The sequence below is a fragment of the Balaenoptera physalus genome (assembly GCF_965194825.1).
Source record: "Balaenoptera physalus genome assembly, chromosome: 2".
NCBI lineage: Eukaryota > Metazoa > Chordata > Mammalia > Artiodactyla > Balaenopteridae > Balaenoptera > Balaenoptera physalus.
Window position 1 is genome coordinate 147,531,152 of NC_138883.1, and position 18,535 is coordinate 147,549,686.

At 42.8% G+C, this 18,535-nt stretch overlaps 1 protein-coding gene across 1 annotated transcript; it reads right to left on the bottom strand.

Annotated features, from left to right (window-relative positions):
- Positions 1-10,736: 10,736 nt before the first annotated feature.
- Positions 10,737-18,271, bottom strand: ANKRD34C (ankyrin repeat domain 34C). Its single transcript, XM_082448770.1, has one exon. It carries the CDS (start codon positions 13,208-13,210, stop codon positions 11,603-11,605), a length of 1,608 nt encoding a protein of 535 aa, XP_082304896.1. The 5' UTR covers positions 13,211-18,271; the 3' UTR covers positions 10,737-11,602.
- Positions 18,272-18,535: the final 264 nt, after the last annotated feature.

The window sequence follows — 18,535 nt, forward strand, 5'->3', positions numbered from 1 at the left end:
CAGAACACTCTGTGACATAAATCACAGCAAGATCCTTTTTGGCCCACCTCCTAGAGAAATGGAAATAAAAACAAAAATAAACAAATGGGACCTAATGAAACTTAAAAAGCTTTTGCACAGCAAAGGAAATCATAAACAAGATGAAAAGACAACCCTCAGAATGGGAGAAAATATTTGCAAATGAAGCAACTGACAAAGGATTAATCTCCAAAATATACAAGAAAACAACCCAATCCAAAAATGGGCAGAAGACCTAAATAGACATTTCTCCAAAGAAGATATACAGATTGCCAACAAACACATGAAAAGATATTCAACATCACTAGTCATTAGAGAAATGCAAATCAAAACTACAATGAGATGTCCCCTCACACCAGTCAGAATGGCCATCATCAAAAAATCTACAAACAGTAAATGCTGGAGAGGGTGTGGAGAAAAGGGAACCCTCTTGCACTGTTGATGGGAATGTAAATTGATACAGCCACTATGGAGAACAGTATGGAGGTTCCTTAAAAAACTAAAAATAGAACTACCATATGACCCAACAATCCCACTACTGGGCCTATACCCTGAGAAAACCATAATTCAAAAAGAGTCATGTACCACAATGTTCATTGCAGCACTATTTATAGTAGCCAGGACATGGAAGCAACCTAAGTGTACATTGACAGATGAATGGATAAAGAAGATGTGACACATATATACAATGAAATATTACTCAGCCATGAAAAGAAACGAAATTGAGTTATTTGTAGTGAGGTGGATGGACCTAGAGTCTGTCATACAGAGTGAAGTAAGTGAGAAAGAGAAAAACAAATACCATATGCTAACACATATATATGGAATCTAAAAAAAAAAGAAATGGTCTTGAAGAACCTAGGGGCAGGACAGGAATAAAGACGCAGATGTAGAGAATGGACTTGAGGACACGGGGAGTGGGAAGGGTAAGCTGGGACAAAATGAGAGAGTGGCATGGACATATATATACAACCAAATGTAAGATAGATGGCTAGTGGGAAGCAGTCACATGGCACAGGGAGATCAGCTCAGTGCTTGTGTCCACCTAGAGGTGTGGGATAGGGAGGGTGGGAGGGAGACGCAAGAGGGGAGAGATATGGGGATATATGTATATGTATAGCTGATTCACTTTGCTATAAAGCAGAATCTAACACACCATTGTAAAGCAATTATACTCCAATAAAGATGTTTTAAAAAAAAGTCTGATCTCTATGTCTGTGAGTCTGTTTCTGTTTTATAGACAGGTTCATTTGTGCCATATTATAGATTCCACACATAAGTGATATCATGGTATTTGTCTTTCTCTTTCTGACTTTCTTCACTTAGTATGCTAATCTCTATTTGCGTCCATGTTGCTGCAAATGGCATTATTTCATTCTTTTTTATGGCTGAGTAGTATTCCATTGTATATATGTACCACATATTCTTTATCCCTTCATCTGTTGATGGACATTTAGGTTGTTTCCATATTTTGGCTTTTGTGAATAGTGCTGCTGTGAATGTAGGGGGTGCATGTATCTTTTTGAATTATTGTTTTGTCTGAGTATATACCCAGGAATGGGATTGCTGGATCATATGGTAATTCTATTTTTAGTTTTCTGAGGAACCTCCATACTGTTTTCCACAGTGGCTGTACCAACTTACATTCCCACCAGCAGTGTAGGAGGGTTACCTTTTATCCCCACCTTCTCCAGATTTTGTTATTTGTAGACTTTTTAATGATGGCCATTGTGACCGGTGTGAGGTGGAAAACTAAACACTTTAAGTTTTATAAATGAAGGATAAAAAAGATGAAGATTTGGATTTTTAGAGTAACAATTCATGTTTCTGCATTGGGAGACTTAATCTTTTAAAATGTTAATTTGCACCTAAATAACTAAATGTCAAAGAATCCCAGTCATAATCTCAGAGCATTTTTAACATTTAATAAAATGATTTTAAGAAATAATTTGTCCAAAGAGAATTGAGAATGAATGTGACTCACCATTTGTGAAAGTGAGTTAAAACCCTACAGTAATTAAAATAGATGCTCTGGTATGGAACAGAAAGACAAATACACCAATGGAATGTAATACAATGGAACAGAATGGGGTGGAATGAAGTGGGATGGGATGAAATGAGGGAGTTTAGGAACAGACTCAAGAATTTTAAAAGCAAGAATTTAGCATGTTACAAAGATATTTTAATTCAGTGAATGATATCAGGATACTTTTAGCTTCAAGTAAATTTTTAAAACTCCAACTAGATTACATGATATATAACTTATATTAAATAGACTATAGAATTCTAAAATATACTACTCATATCATATATATCAAAAAATATACCATTTAATATAGCAGAAAGTTCAGAGGTGAACTCAGCTTCAGGCATAGTGTGATAAGGGCTCCAGTCCATTTCCCTGCTTTTCTCTTGGCTATTCCCTCCTCTGCGTGTTGGCTTTATTCTTAGGCTCTATTATTTTATTGTCACAAAAAGGTTGTCAAACCAAACAAACAAGCTTGAGACAACATGTTTATTTAGTCATGTCTATCAGAAGGAAGAGAAATATTTCCTTCACTCATGACCTGTATGTCCTTTCCTTCAGTACAGTTGGGCCAACTTAGGTCATGTGCCCATATCTGGATCTAAGCCACTGACAAGGAGAAAGTCCTGTACTGATTGGCTTAGGCTGGATCCTTTAGCCAATCACTGATAAGGAGAATGGGGATTGTCATAATTAACTCATACCAATCAGGGCTTCCCTTGGAGCTCGGGATGAAGTCAAAAGGGCTGCAAGGATACAGGGTGACTGACTACATAGACAAAATCAGGATCTAATGGGAAGGAGAAGGGAGGATCAAACTGGGTAGGCAACAATATCCAACCGCAGCAAAGAAAGGATTAAGTACTGATTAAATTGTAATGGGATAATTTAAAAATGTATTTAGACCCTTACCTGTCACCCCGTGAGAAATCATTTTTGCCCTAGGTCAGGAGTGTCTGTGGTTCTGGGTCCATCATCCCAGAGGAGGCAGAGGACTCCAGAAGGGACAGCCAGGTGGGCTTCTTTCATCAGGCTGCTATTGGGACTGGTTCACACTGGCAAGACCTTGTCCATGAAAAAACTAATCAATAGTCAATCTAAGAAAAAATGGGAAATTTTATTCGAGCCAATCTGAGTATTATAACCCAGGAGACAGTCTCTCCAAGAGTTCTGAGAACTGTTCCAAAGACGTAAAGGAGGAAGCTAGCATATATGTGATTTTGGCAAAGGGGGTACCTGCAGTCAAGCACACATCTATCTCAGTGGAAGGTTGCTGTTAGTCACAAGGAGCATACATCTTGGTTAATGGTTTTAGTGCTTTTCTAAGTATGGAAGATCCAAGAATCCAGGTTCATAAAAGATTTCTCCTAAAGATAGTATCTGAGGGCCGGTTCTGTCAATTTTCCCAGAGCACAGAGTGCCTCATCCTGATCTTTGCCCTGAATTCCTTTCAGGGTGTGTTGTAGGTCAGCAACTGCAGTGGCGAATGACTTGATTCCTGTAGAACTAGAGATGGTGGCCAACAGTCCTTATTTTACAGTCCCTTCCCTTTTACTCTTAATTTCAACCAACGTTTGAGGAGCATTTTGTGACCAATTTGTCCCATGGCACTAAGAATGCTCATTCCCAGGTCAAGTGATTTTGTTGATAGGTCACTCTACATGCTATTACTGGACTAGGCTCTTAACAATAGCCAAAAGCCTCTGGACCACCTGTCTTACTAGTCTGTTACGGTCCAGGAAATGGTTCCCTCTTATTGCTTCTTCACATATCTAGAGTTACACTATTACAGTCGTTGATCTTATAGGACTATATATTTTGATCAATCATTGCAAATTGCCTAATCATCATTAATTTTATCTGTGGCTCAGTCACACATTTGGTAATGCAATAAACAATAATCTTGTGAAACAGGCAGAATACAAGTAATATAACTAGCGACATTTATAAGTCATAAGGATTTAAGCTAAGAACTTCCATTAGGTGAGGCCCAGTATCTCCCAAGGTTCCTGCCATTTGGGAGGTCTGGTTAACATGTAATGCAGTTGCGCAGTGCACACCGGAGTTGGGGGGTGGGGAAGGAGGTCAAAGGACAGAGAAAAAGGTTTTATGTTTCAGTTTTTCTTGTCTTGCCTTAAAATGTGAATTTTTATTTCATCAACTTTAACCTCTTCTATCCTTTCACTTCTTTCCCTCTCTTCCTCTCCCCCGACCCCAATCCTCATGCGTATTGATTACCCTTTTCCCCGATGAAAATTGCTAGATTTTTAACTCTGTGCTTTCACAATCAGTCTACTGGAATTGGATCACAACATCACCTTCAGCTAAGGGGTCCTGGTGAGAATTACCAGACATTTATTCCTGTGTTGACTTATTAGATAATGCTACACTTCTAAAATACTTACCTCCTTTCTTTTTCTGAGATCTGCTCCTTATTCTTGATGTCTTGCCACAGATAAATTCCAAGTGTGAGCAAGTTTTTTTCCTTCCTACTGCATGCATGCCATTTTGTAACTTGGACCATAGTGTTGCAGGAAGGGGAACCCCTTCAACGGCCCAAGAATGGGCTCTTGTCGAACACTCGGAAATGAATTGTCTGAGGAGACACACATGCTGACAAAGCAGGACACTTTATTGGGAAGGGGCGCCCAGGCGGAGGGCAGCAGGGTAAGGGAACCCAGGGGGACTGCTTTGCCATGTGGTTTGCAGTCTCGGGTTTTATGGTGATGGGATTAGTTTCCAGGTCGTCTCTGGCCAATCATTCTGATTCAGGGTCCTTCCTGGTGGCACAAGCATCGCTCAGCCAGGATGGATTCCAGCGAGGAGGATCCTGGGAGGTTGGTAGGACATATGGACTGGTTTCTCTTTTGACCTTTCCTGAATTCTTCCGGTTGGTGGTAGCTTGTTAGTTCCATGTTCCTTACCAGGACCTACTGTTGTAAGATAACTCATGCAAGTTATTACTATCCTGTTTGGCCAGGGTGGGCGGTTTCCATCAGTGGTTCCCCTAACAATAGGACACGGACTGCTGTGAATTTCACCTCATTAACCTTTGGATGTGAGAAATGTCACATTTCTTTACTTTGCTAAATCAAGTTAAAATTGATTGTATTTGTCAACCCCTCCTTCCCAAAACTGATAAGAGAATCCATCTCAGCCGTGGTGGAGCTCTCTCCACTGTGTTCTGTAGACACCTTAAGCAGTGCATAGCCTTCAGGTTCAGGGAGCCCTGGGATCCTTGTGCCTACCTGTTCGCTGTCCAAGCTCCAGTGTTTCTTCAAGGCAAGTACCTCAGCTGCCCTCCTGCCCAGCTTGACCCAGGCCCATTCTCCCAAGATGCACATGTCAATTACAAATTGTCATGGGCACTTGCCATCTACCTCTACAAGGATTAAAGCAGGTGCTGCTGCAGCTGCTGACCTTCAACACCCCATGAAAGGGATTCAGGGTGGAGATGAGGAATGAGGCCCTCTGTGCTCTGAGAAAAACTGGGAGAGCAGGTCTTCAGATAGTTAGATATTTTCAGAAGCCGATTTTATGAGCCCAATTCTTTCATCTCCTCATATCTAGAAAAGCACTAAATTCCTTCATGATGACATCTGCTCCTCGTGACTAGCAGTAACCCTCAGGAGACTAGCAGAACCTTCTGCAAAAATATGTGCTTGGGGTTCCCTGGTGGTGCAATGGTTAAGAATCTGCCTGCCAATGCAGGGGACACAGGTTCGAGTCCTGGTCTGGGAAGATACCATATGCCGCGGAGCAACTAAGTCCGTGCGCCACAGCTACTGAGCCTGCGCTGTAGAGCCCGCGAGCCCCAACTCCTGAAGCCCACACGCCTAGAGCCCGTGCTCTGCAACAAGAGAAGCCACCGCAATGAGAAGGCCGTGCACCGCAACGAAGAGTAGCCCCCGCTCGCCGCAACTAGAGAAAGCCTGTGCACAGCAACAAAGACCCAACTCAGCCGAAAATAAATAAATTAATTAATTAATTAATTTTTTTAAAAAGTGCAAACTGCCAAGTATATTAAAATATATATATATGTGCTTGATCGTATGTACACCCCCTTCACCAAAATCACATATATACTGACCTTTCCCCCTGCCTCTTTGGAGCAGTTTCTCAGAGCTATGTGAAATGCTGTCTTCCAGGCCGCAGTCCTCATTTTGCCCCAAATGAAGCTTAACTCGCAACTCTCACGTTGTACATTTTTTTAAGTCAACACACATCTAGCCACTCCCCTCTAAGGTTTTGCTCTGGAAAGGAGCAAGTTCCACACAGGGGACCCCCAACTTCTGAGCCTCCTATAATCTTGGGAATGTACTCCCTCACTCGGGGGCGGGGGGGGGGGGCCTTGTCCCTCATCACACCTCCACCTCCCGCAGCACTTTCTTCTCCTCCCAGGGGATCCCTCCTAATCTCTCCTCAGAGGAGCTGGAAACAATATTGACCTCCCTTTCCTGCAGATAGAAGTGAGGAAAAAACATGCTGAAACTAGTCCTTTCCCCTCCCCCGCTTTTTAAAAAAATTTTAATGGCGTATAGTTGCTTTACAATGTTGTATTAGTTTCTGCTGTACAGCAAAGTGAATCAGCTATACGTATACATATATCCCCTGTTTTTTGGATTTCCTTCCCATTTAGGTCACCACAGAACATTGAGTAGAGTTCCCTGTGCTATACAGTAGGTTCTCATTAGTTATCTATTTTATACAGAGTAGTGTATATATGTCGATCCCAATCTCCCAATTCATCCCACCCCCGCTTCCCCCCTTGGTATGCATAAGTTTGTTCTCTACATCTGTGTCTGTATTTCACTTTTGCAGATAAGTTCATCTGTACTATTTTTCTAGATTCCAAATATAAGCGATATTATACGATATTTGTTTTCCTCTTTCTGACTTACTTCACTCTGTATGACAGTCTCTAGGTCCATCCAGGTCTCTGCAAATGGCACTATTTCATTTCTTTTTATGGCTGAGTGATATTCCATTGTATATATGTAAATACCACATCTTCTTTATCCATTCGTCTGTTGATGGGCACTTAGGTTGCTTCCCTTTTCTCCCCCTTGTTAACTGTAGTGTAAGCCCGACAGCTGGCTTTTCTTTTTGTCATGCAAGTGCCTGACTTAATTTTGATGGCTGAGGCATCCACTTCAAAGGTGGCCTCCGCCTCAAAGATGGCTATCTTGATAAGTACACATTGCCAGCCACACAGGACTAAATAAAGAGCCAGGTCATGCCCCCACCCACTCCCCAACTTTGTTTTAGAGATCTTGGTTGATTTCAGTGACTGACCATTTGGGCCCCTTGTTTTTTCTCTTCTCACACTTTAAATTCCTGCTCTTATATTTTAAATTCACTAATAAAGAGTGAGCCCATGAAACTCTAGGTCCTCAGCTTGGACCCCAATAAAAGCAGAACCCCAGGCCTGGGCCTTCTGTCTACCCACAGCCTCACTGTGTGACCCCAGGTGTGCCACGTAATTTCCAGGACCTGTAAGTAACAAACCTTTTTTTTTTCAAAGTTTCCTGATGATTATTGCTGAGGGCTTCTTGCAACCACAATAAGAACCACAAGGGCTGGTCCAGCCATAACAATGGTTATCAATAGGCTGAGATGGGCACAAAACAATATAATTTATTTCAACCATCTAGGAAGGAACCTAAGGGTCAGGTTTGGAACTTTCCAGGGAATCAGGAAGTCTGGATGAAGTCTGAATCACAGAATTCTAGAGTTTAAGAGAGAAGAGAGACCATCCACCTGGTTTATTTGATACTTACCAGCCTGCCCTGGAGTAAGAGCTAAGAGAAATCAGCTTATATTAACATTCATCGACATTAGAAATAGGGCCCAAGGAGGGATATCCAGGGACCCTACCAGTAGCAGATGGCAGGTGCAACCCTGGGGGGAACCGAGCAGCAGGGGCAGAGGAAAAGAATTCACCCCCTTTGCGGCAATGCACCTTCTCATTCTTAGCCTTTTTTTTTAACCAAAAAAGAAACTATAATACCTGTGTAGTTAAAAATTCATTTTTTAAATCACGTGTACGTAAAATAGTAGGTGTTTGCTCAGGTCGATGTTACCAGGCAGTCATGTCAAACCCATCTTAAGGAAAAGGTGATATTTATAATTGAGATTTCACTAAGAAAAATGGGAAATACTTACTATTGAAGGATTGTAATATATCTTTTATTGACATATTAGAAATATCTAAATAGTTCCATTACATGGATTTTGATACATCCTTGAGCACATCATCAGCTCGAGACTAGGATAGAACTCTGTAGAGAACCAGTTCAAGCAACACACGATACATCTGAAGTGCCAACACACACAGAGGAGGAAGGTCAGACAAAACCTGCATTTACTCGATGGCAAACAAACAAAGGCTTTAGAATGTCCAGAAATTGAACCCAAATTCCAGATTTGAAACTTCAGACTCACATTCTATAATATATTTTGATAAACATTCCAGAGAGTCTTAAGTAGATAGGTTATTGAAACTAGTTTGTGGCTATCTTCTGTAGTGACCCTAGGCTCCCCCAAATCTCTGATCTAGGAAGCGTGATTCAATCTAAATATGCTTTTAAAAAGCATTTCTCTGAGGTGTGTTAACACGAAGAAAATTGCCCATGTATGCATTAACCGTAATTAAGTATTGCAGTGGTTGTACTAGTTTGGAACAGTCTAATTCAACTAATGCATCGTCAGATAGTGATGAAACAAGGTACTATCCTGATGACCGTCTACAGAAAGGCCAATGGAAAGGTCACAGCTGATGGATGCAGGCAGGAAGTGGCATGAGCGTACCTGCTGTTACGCGTCTGTGTGATGGATGGGCAGGCTATTCCAAATGGGCAACTCATCACGTTTAGTGTTTCACCTAAGCTAATTGCTATGAATGTACCACATTCACTACTTAGGATGAATTAGGCTTTCAAATCTTAGCTAAGGGTTTAGAAAAATTCTCTTATGCAGTGTCTTGCTATCCCCACAGTTAGATACTATCAATACTAGCAGAGGTTAGTTTTAACTGACACTAACGACCATTGGAAAAGTACTTAAAATGCGTAGTGTGTGTGTGTTCCTTTAAGGAGCTGCTGAGAACAGTGGTTGTCTGTCTGGTTCTCTCTTTAATACATCAGGATTGTTGCTTTGCCTGTAATCACGTCCAGTTGGTGAGAACTCTTACCATCTAAATGGTCCTGAAAAGCCTATGGGTTGTGACACTCAACCAAGGTCATGAGCCCTAGATTTTCACTAGCTTATGTGCTGTTCTTCTCATTTTCTTCCCTTCCTGCCAAGTACAAGAGGCCATTAGCACTCAGGTCAAGAATCGTGAAGACCCACGTTGTATATGAGTCATCTTACTAAACTACAGTTCGAATTGCCTTTACGTTAGTGGGACCGCCTAGCCAGCCAGCCAGATCTACACCTTCATGCAGTTTGGGTGCTTTTGACATCTTTCTACCATGTACACAATCATTCTCCTAGAGCAGTGGTGATCAGCTAAGGTGATGTCACCTCCAGGAGATGTCTGGCCGTGTCTGAAAGCGTTTTTGGTTGTCACAATTTAGGATGAGGATGCTACTGATATCTAACGGGTGGAGACCAGGAATGCTGCTAAACAACTTACAATGTACAGGACAGTCTCCCACAGGAAAGAATTATCCAGCCCAAAAGGTCCATAGTGCCGAGGCTGAGCATGCGCCTGCCCTAAAGGAATTACTGAAAAAACAAACACTCGGTGTATTTATAACCATCATTAGCACTTCTGATTGGGATTTACAGATATATTTCTAGCAAATGTCATTATAGAAATGGTCTGATATGCAGAGCTTCTGTGGCAGAATTTCTTTTACTCTACAAATGAGTTTAAGGCTCAGTATTTACAGAACCCCTGAGAATCTCAAGGGGCCCTTTGAATATTTCAGCTAGACTTTGCTTCACTTTGTGTAGGGTATTAGGTATTATTTGAGATTTTGAGGCTTCGGAGGTCTAAAGGAGTATTAAAATCAGCTGCCTCTTTTCCAATTACTTCTACCTGTGCCAGGCACAGTTACAGGCACTTTCATACATTATCTCATTTAATTCTCACCACAAACTTGTAAGGTGAAGCATTACTAACCCCATTTTACAGATGAGGGAGTGGAGGCTTGGAGAAGTTAAGCCACTTCCTCAAGGTCACGCAGCTGGTAAATGATGAAATAGAGATACAAACCCAAATCTCAAAGTCTTTCATCTTTCCTCTATGTGATGCTATCCCCAAGGACTACTGAACTTTTTTAACCATAGAGCAAACATATCTAAGCAGCATGAAAGAAAACAATAAATGGGAAAAAACCCAGAAAGATCTTCATCTAGAATGTGGCTACATTACACCAAACGTGCTAAATGTCTGCTTCCATTCTTGGGTTCGTACAAAGTGGCTTGAAAAGGTTGTACAGGTTATTTCTACAAATCTCCCGTCACATAGATAATTCAGGCAAAGAAGAAACCAGATGTTCTTGAATTTCCCAGAAAAGTGAAGGGGAAGTGACAGTTTGCATCCCTTAAAATTTTCAGGCTACAAGTGGTCTCCACTGCCTCTGGCCTGAGAACCATCTGCTCTACCTTGTAATATGTGCATCTCCCATCACCGTGTATCATTCTAGTTTGGGGAGATCTTACCAAGTTTTTTTTTTTTAAAGAATAATCAGGAAATGCTTCTTATGTGTCTATTCTATGAGTTGTATAATACAAAACTCCAAATTACCTAATAGCCCCTGACTGTTTTTCACAAGATTTCAACACAGAACTTGTGTCAGGGCAGGAGGCCAAGGCCAGTTTCATTTCTGGGCAAGATTCATCTCTGAGGCACCAGCTACTGTGACACAACAGAATTTGGGGGACACTTAGATCTAATATTTGGGGACTCAAAGCACACCCGAATTAGTACGTGGATAAAGCCTGTTACCGGAGTTCTGAAAGATCTCAACTATGCTACACTAACCAGTACCCCATGACATGGTAAGAGGCAGGACCCGAATACCAGAACCTCTCTGATGGGAGAATTCTACCTCCATTCCTCCAGATGTAACACAGATACCCATATTTAACAGCCCAAAGATTGGTTTTGAACTTTTGCACATTCTAAAAAGCCTCATTTTCTTTGTAGGCACTTTATAGATTTATTACACATGACATCCTCCAAATACCATCTTGTGATTTAAATTGTTTGTCTGATAGAAAATAATGGGTGTCAGCAGCTTAGATCATTGTACCTGCTGTGTGACTTTCAGACTCCAAAGGTTTTCTTTCTTTGGAGATTTTTTTTTTTTGGCAATTTCATCTCCAAAACCCAATTATACTGGGCTCTTTTCAAGTAGGCCTATAAAAACCCAGATGTTCTTTCAGAAGGGAAGCAGCTCCGTTTCCATCTCTTCTGAAGCAGCCACACACCAACATTAAGGAGTGATCAAGATGCAGAGACTCTGCATGACTGTGTTGGTCTAGATTATGGTACTTTTCATAAACTACATAGATTAAAAAAAAAAAAAAACCTCACTGAAAAAGCTTCTAGGTCATGATTTCTTCAAAGTCAGACAGCTGCTTCATCTGTTCAATTTGCATAGAATGCCTTCTGAGGAGCTTCTTTTTACTTCTCAAGTCAAATCTCTTTGGTGAACTTGGAGCAACAGGTACCATGGATTTTAAGCCAGTAGCAAGTGGAGAGGAAGGTTTGCTGCTCGATCTAATATCCGGGATAGGTGGGTTCAGATTTACATTTAAAGGCGGAAGGAAGCCAGGCCTGGTCTGGGAAATTCGGTCTAGTAGCAGAGTTCCGGAACCCCGTCTTTCTAGAAGATGGGGTGGCCTGCGGCGCGCTGAGCTGGGAGACGTGCAGGGCACAGCATCCAGGGCCTCCCTGGAGCCCTGGAAAAGAGACAAGTGGGAGTTGTTGAGCTTCTTTCGATCTAAGGGCCCTTTGCCTGATTCAAGGGAAATGGAGTTGGGCGGGTCAGCCCCTGGCTGTAAATCTAAATCATAGAGGTCATTTTCCAGCCGTTTGAGGGACACTGCATCTTTGAGAGCAGAGGGGCCTGATGGGCCAATACCACCCTTCTCTTGGTCAATAGGGAGAGTTCCTCTTCTGGCCAGACGTGAGTGGGGAGGCTGACTTTTCTCGTAGGCTGCCTTCCACGAGGCCAGTGACGAAGAGGCTGAAATCTTCAGAACCTGCTCCGTGAGCGTGTGGAAGAGGCTGGGGTCTTTGCTATCAATACTGTTGGTTCTGGAGAGGGGGCCCCTTTTGGGGAAGGACATGTCACTGATGCTCTTGATGACCTCACTGTCTGCACCTGCGCCATGGGTCTCATCCTGGCGCATAGAGGCGGCCAACACGGAGGGCGCGGTCAGGCCCCAGGGCTCAGATTGGAGCCTCTTCAGTTGAGGCAAACGGGCCCTTTTGAGGTTCCCAGCTTTCCTAGTGGGTGACCCAGGCTCATTAGGAGCCTTGGAGTTGTTGCAACCACCTGGATGCCCTGATTGGAGGCTAAAGAAGTCATCTTCCTTCTCACTGGGTGGAGAGCCCAGGCCTGGAGCCTTCAGTTCAATATCCGAGGGAGATGCATACAGTGGAGGCGACTGTCTGTCTTCCTCTTTGGGTGAAGGAGGGACATTAAGATACTGTTTGGTGGTTTTGGTGCCTGAAGATGATTTATCCGTTGTTATAATAATCACCTCCTTGCCTTTGGCTTTGCAGGCATCCAGGAGATGTTTCAATGCATCCTGGTCATCTGCATTTATTGCGTAAACCAGAGCTGAAGCCCCTGTGCGATCCTCGAGGCTGGGGTCTGCTCCGTTCTCCAGTAGCAAGGAGACCACTTCTCCCCCAGCTCTTCTGATGCAAGCATGGATGAGGGCGGTCTTGCCAGACTTATCCTGAATATTGGGGTCCGCCCTGTTGTCCAGCAGATACTTCACCATCTTGGACTTGCTGATGCTTTGCTGGTCCACGTGTTTGGTGATACATGCCACCATGAGAGCCGTTTCGCCTTTGTCATTGCTTTCGTTTATGTAAGCACCCCCTTCCAGGAGGAGTCTGGTCAGCCTGAGCCTCCCCAGCCACACGGCCTTTAAAAGTGAGTTTCCATCAGCCCTTAATTCGGTGTCGTCATCCATCATACTGGCTACAGCTTAGAGTCTCTGAGCCACAGTGGCGATCAGACCTAGCAAGGGAAGAAGAGAGAAAAAAGGTCATGTATTCGATAGAGCTGATCTGAGCAGCAAGGCTGTTACAGAGTCTGGATACAGTCATGTCCCAGTTTGATCCCAAGTTATGCCACCTTGCTTGGTTATTTAACTTCTCTGGGTTTATTTCTTCATCTGTAACATGGCAGGGGTGACTGTGGTGATAGTGGCAAGCTACCTGACTTCGTGAAGATTAAATGAGACAGTGTATATAAAACATGTAACCACACGTAAAGCGGTTGGCATGACGCCTAGGAGAGAGCAAGCAATAAAACGTGCAAGCTCTTACTGCATTGACTGCATGAGACTTATTACAAATGCCGTTTAAGAAACTTTGTTTTCTGTCTGTCAGCATCACTAAAGTCTAAGTTTCCATAAGGAAAGGTCTGAGTCTATCTTGTTCACTGTTGTAGCCTCAGCGTTTAGCAATCAGTCACACTTAATAGGTTACCTCATAAATAATGGTTTAATGCAGTGTAGTTCTAGGTGTGTATCAAAAAGAGCAGTAGGAAATACACCAAAATGGTGATAGGATTATGAAGCGTTTCCTTTTCTTCTTTTTGCTGTACTTCCTAAACTAAACATGTATCACCATTGTCGTAGGGGGGAAATACTGTAAAACAAAAGCAATCCAGCTGCCCATTTCCAGGTTGTAGCCCCCACTGTTCAAGCAGATGTCAGAGCTCTCATCCTCATTCAGACTCTCAGAATAGCTCAAATAATGCAATGCTACATCCTCCTCTCTGGTTGAACAGATCTGAGGCAGAGGATGGACAAGGGGATTGCCTTTTTGCTCACGAATGTTAGGAAATAAAGCTCGTTCCGGAGCTCCCCCCCGCTGAGGTCTGTCATACCTGGGTTTTCTGCTTTGGTTCTCCTCATGTCAATTACCTAATTCCTGGACTCAGAGCCTCCAAAATGGGTGTTGGTCACGAGGTCTCCCACGAATAAGGAGAAGTGGTCTCCCAGAATTGATGCCCTGCCAGCCCCGGGTCCCTCACTGGCCATGCTCTGCCAGCACGGCCCCTCCATGTGGACTTTTTGTCCCTCAGGCTCCGCTGAGCAGGTGTCACAATGCCTGAGTTTTCCTTCTCTGATGCATGTCATCCTTCCTCTTACCCCACTACCCTGAGCAGTTATTGATCAATTTCTATTCCTCTATTAAATAGGAAGTCAACAGCTTTTCTTGGCTAAAGTTGAGAGATGGGTATATTGCCTTTTAAAACTTTTAATCCATGAATAGATACTTTGTTTAAAAAAAAAAAAAAGCCCAAATCACACTTAAGTATATAAAGAAGAAGGGTACCCTTTACACGCCCCCAGCCCACCTTGAAGCTACTCATCTCTTTACAGTTAACTGTGGTTAACAGTCTAGGTTGTATCTTTCTGCTTCAGATCATTTTCTGCTTCTTCCAAATGCATTATTCTAATAACACCATCTCAGTCCGATCTTGTTGCAATTGTGTTTGGGTGTTCCTATGAGATTTTCTGTAAAATCCCTACCATCCAAAGACACCATATATTATTAAATGTATTCACAAGAAGTTTGTTTCTCTCTCTTCAACTCTGTGCTTCTTTCTTCAATCTCCTACTGAGTCCTTCTTCCTCTCTCTCTCTCTCTCTCTCTCTCCCTGCCTGCGCCCCCCAGATGTGGCCATTCTTTCTCTTCTGTTTCTGTCATTTTAACTCTTCTGTGGTCATATGACCATTTTATTACAGTTCTATGTGTCAATAAGCTTGTTAGTCCCCAAACTCTGGACCTCTAAAGCAGAATTTTCAAGGGCTAAATAAAGAAAAGGCAATGTGCAGTGAAAACATGCTGTTTTCCATTCCATCCAAGGGGCCCTTCACCTCCTGGCCACACCTCTTCAGCATCTGCCCTGCTACTCCTGTTCTCTTTATACGCCATCTATCTTGAAATCTGGTCATTTCTCAAATGCCCCACTGTTTATTTTTCTTCCTTCTAACCCTGTTCATGTTTCTAACTCTAAGACCTCCCTGCTCTTCTTTAATTATTCATCATCCCTCAAATCTCAGCTCAAATGTTACTTCCTTTTTAATCAAGAGAAAAATCACTCAGGATGGAAGGGAGAAAGTGGAATAAAATGACAACTGACTCATATCCAGACTATATAAAGAACTCCTACAACTCACTTCCTCCAAAAGAGGATACACAAATGGCCAATAAGCACAGAAAAAGGTGCTCAGCCTTGTTAGTAATCAAGGAAAATCAAATTACAGCACAATGAGATACCACTACACCCTCCAGCATGGCTAAAATTAGACCGACAGTACCAAGGATGGAGGAAGATGGGAAGATTCAGGAACACGTTGGTGGGAGCATAAATTGGCTCCACTAAATTAATGCCTACACTCTGACCCAGTAATTCCATGCCTGGGTTTAGGTGTGTGATAGACTGAAAAGCATGGCCACAAAGTCCTGCCATCCCAGTGTGCACACCACTTACCATGAGGTCTTGCCTCTCCTCCCATGGAGAGGAGGCGTCAGCATGTGATTTGCTTTGACCAATAAAATGCAGCAGAACTAACTTTGTGTGACATTCAAGGCATGGCCCCAGTGAACCTTGTAGCTTCAAGATTTGCTCTCTTGGAATCCAACTGCCATGTGCAGAAGTCTGGGGTATCCCTAACCAGAAAGGACACAGGGCACTTCAGCTGACAGCCCCAGCGAACATCAGAGTGTGCACAAGGCCAGCCAAAGCCCCAGATGATTGCAACTGCGTGAGGGAACCCAGGTGAGGCCAGCAGAAGTTCCCAGAGGCTGGTCCAAATCGCAGAAATATGAGCAAATAAATGATTATTGCTTTAAGCCACTCGTTTTGGGATGCTTTGTTCTCAGGAATAGATTACTGATAAATATGCATAGCAAAACGTGTGCAAAAATGATCCTGGCAGTGAAAACTAGAAACAACCCATCAAGAAGAAAATAAAGAAATTGTAGTATATTCGTATTCATACACTGGAATATTATACATCATCTTTATATTCTCTCTCGCTCTCTCTCGTGCGTGTGCTCTCTCACACACACACAAACACACATGCACGCACACGCACTCACACACACAACATACCAAAAGAAAAAAGTGAATGCTGCATCCCCTGGGTTCAACTTTCTCAACTGAAGTATTGATCTGGTTAATCATCTGGGCCCACCTCCTCCCCATATATCTGAGCCCCTCGAGGCAGGAAAACTGTCCTTTCTCCCCCATCAGCTGCGTGATAATTCGAAAGTAAGATAAAGGAAAAGATGGAGGAAGGGAGGAAGAGAAAAAGGAAAGGAAGATGGGAAGGAGACGTGGGTGGATCATTGGGTCATCTCTCTGTGTTGTGTGTGGTGCAAGTCACATAGCTCTGGACTACCTCGAAGTCCGGGGAGGGGGTGTGGGGAGTAGGGGAGGCAGGTAGGGAACAAAAGAGAAAAGGAAAGCAGGGAAGAAGATGGACTATCTGGGAGATGCTTCTCTCCCTTCACTTGGAATCAGTGGCCACCTCCTCCCCTGAGCCCAGGCTTGTCCCCAGTCAACACTGCCCTGGCCCCTAAGGAGAGAGCAGGATGGAGGCATAGCATCCGAGTTGTTCTCTGAGGTCTGGAATGTCTAGCCCATCTATAGAGGTAACATTCTCTGTCCACAGTGAGCTAGTTTTCGGGTTGTCTCTAACCATTTTTTCACTGTGGGCCTCCCCACTGAAATTCCTTAAATGACGAAAATGCAGGAGCTCCGTGTGAGGACAGAATCAGACCCTTCCCTCATTCTTGTAGCCCAGATCAAATGTACTGCCTTAACATTAACTGTTGGTGTGCTGCATTTGCCTTACACTTTTCATGTCAAGAAAATTGGGTTGAAAAGATTGCAGTTCATACAGATGTAGAGAATGGACATATGGATACTGGGTGCGGGGGAAAGGAGGGGTGGGATGAGTTGGGAGATTGGGATTGACATATATACACTACTGTGTATAAAATAGATTAACTAATGAGAACCTACTGGATAGCACAGGGGACTCTACTCAGTGCCTTGTGGTGACCTAAATGGGAAGGAAATCCAAAAAAGAGGGGATATATGTATACTTATAACTGATTCACTTTGCTGTATAGCAGAAACTAATACAACATTGTAAAGCAACTATACTCCAATAAAAATTAATTTAAAAAAATAAAAATAAAAGATTGAAGTTCACATAGCTAGTTGACAGGAGCCTTGCAAATTACACCAGACTCGCTTTTTGTATCATCCCAGATTCACATAGCCCTGTCTGCTTACCCTCTCTGTGGGTTGGCCGCTCACCTTGCTCTCTTGCCTGAGTGGCCTTAGCAAGTTCTATACTTTGGTCTTAGAGTCAGGACACTGCTGCTGCTGTCACTGCTACGGATGGCTGAGCCCCACACCTGGTTTCAACTGATCAGGAGAAACTGACTATTGGAGAAAGCTGTTGGAGAAAGTGTTTCTCCAACAGCTGCCTGGAGAGACAGAATTACTCAGCTCAGAAGTGTGGGGGGATTAGCCCTTTGCAGAGCAAAATATTGACCAATGGGAGATGAGAAATAGATGTCAGGAAAACGCTTTTCCCTTTCGTCTCCTAATAGCCTGGTTTAGGTGAGTTTAAAAGATTTGGGTGGGATGCAATGGATTATACAACTTCCGCAAGACTGAGCAATCAGTGCACTTGTCTTCAAGCCGTGAGTCGCTCAATAATGTAGCCCTTGTATTTGCTCTTCCTCTTGCCTGGCCTTGTATTCCATTTCCCCTTATTCCTACTTCCCAAGGGTTTTGTTTGTTTCTTTATTTGTTTTATTTTTAAATTTTTATTGGAGTATAGTTGATCTACAATGTTGTGTTAGTTTCAGGTGTACAGCAAAGTGAATCAGTTATACATATACATATATCCACTATTTTTTTAGATTCTTTTCCAATATAGGTCATTACAGAGTATTGAGTAGAGTTCCCTGCCCTGTGCTATACAGTAGATTCTTTTTCTCTTAAATTGGAGTATAGTTGCTTTACAATGTTGTGTTAGTTTCTGCCGTGCAGCAAAGTGAATCAGCTATATGTATACATATATCCCCTCTTTTTTGGATTTCCTTCCCATTTAGGTCACCGCAGAGCATTGAGTAGAGTCCCCTGTGCTATGCAGCAGGTTCTCATTAGACTTCCCAAGGTTTATGACCCAATGAAGTGTTAATACGTATGTTTTTGCCCCAGGCTGATACCAACTGCCTTCTTTGAAGCATCAAATGGC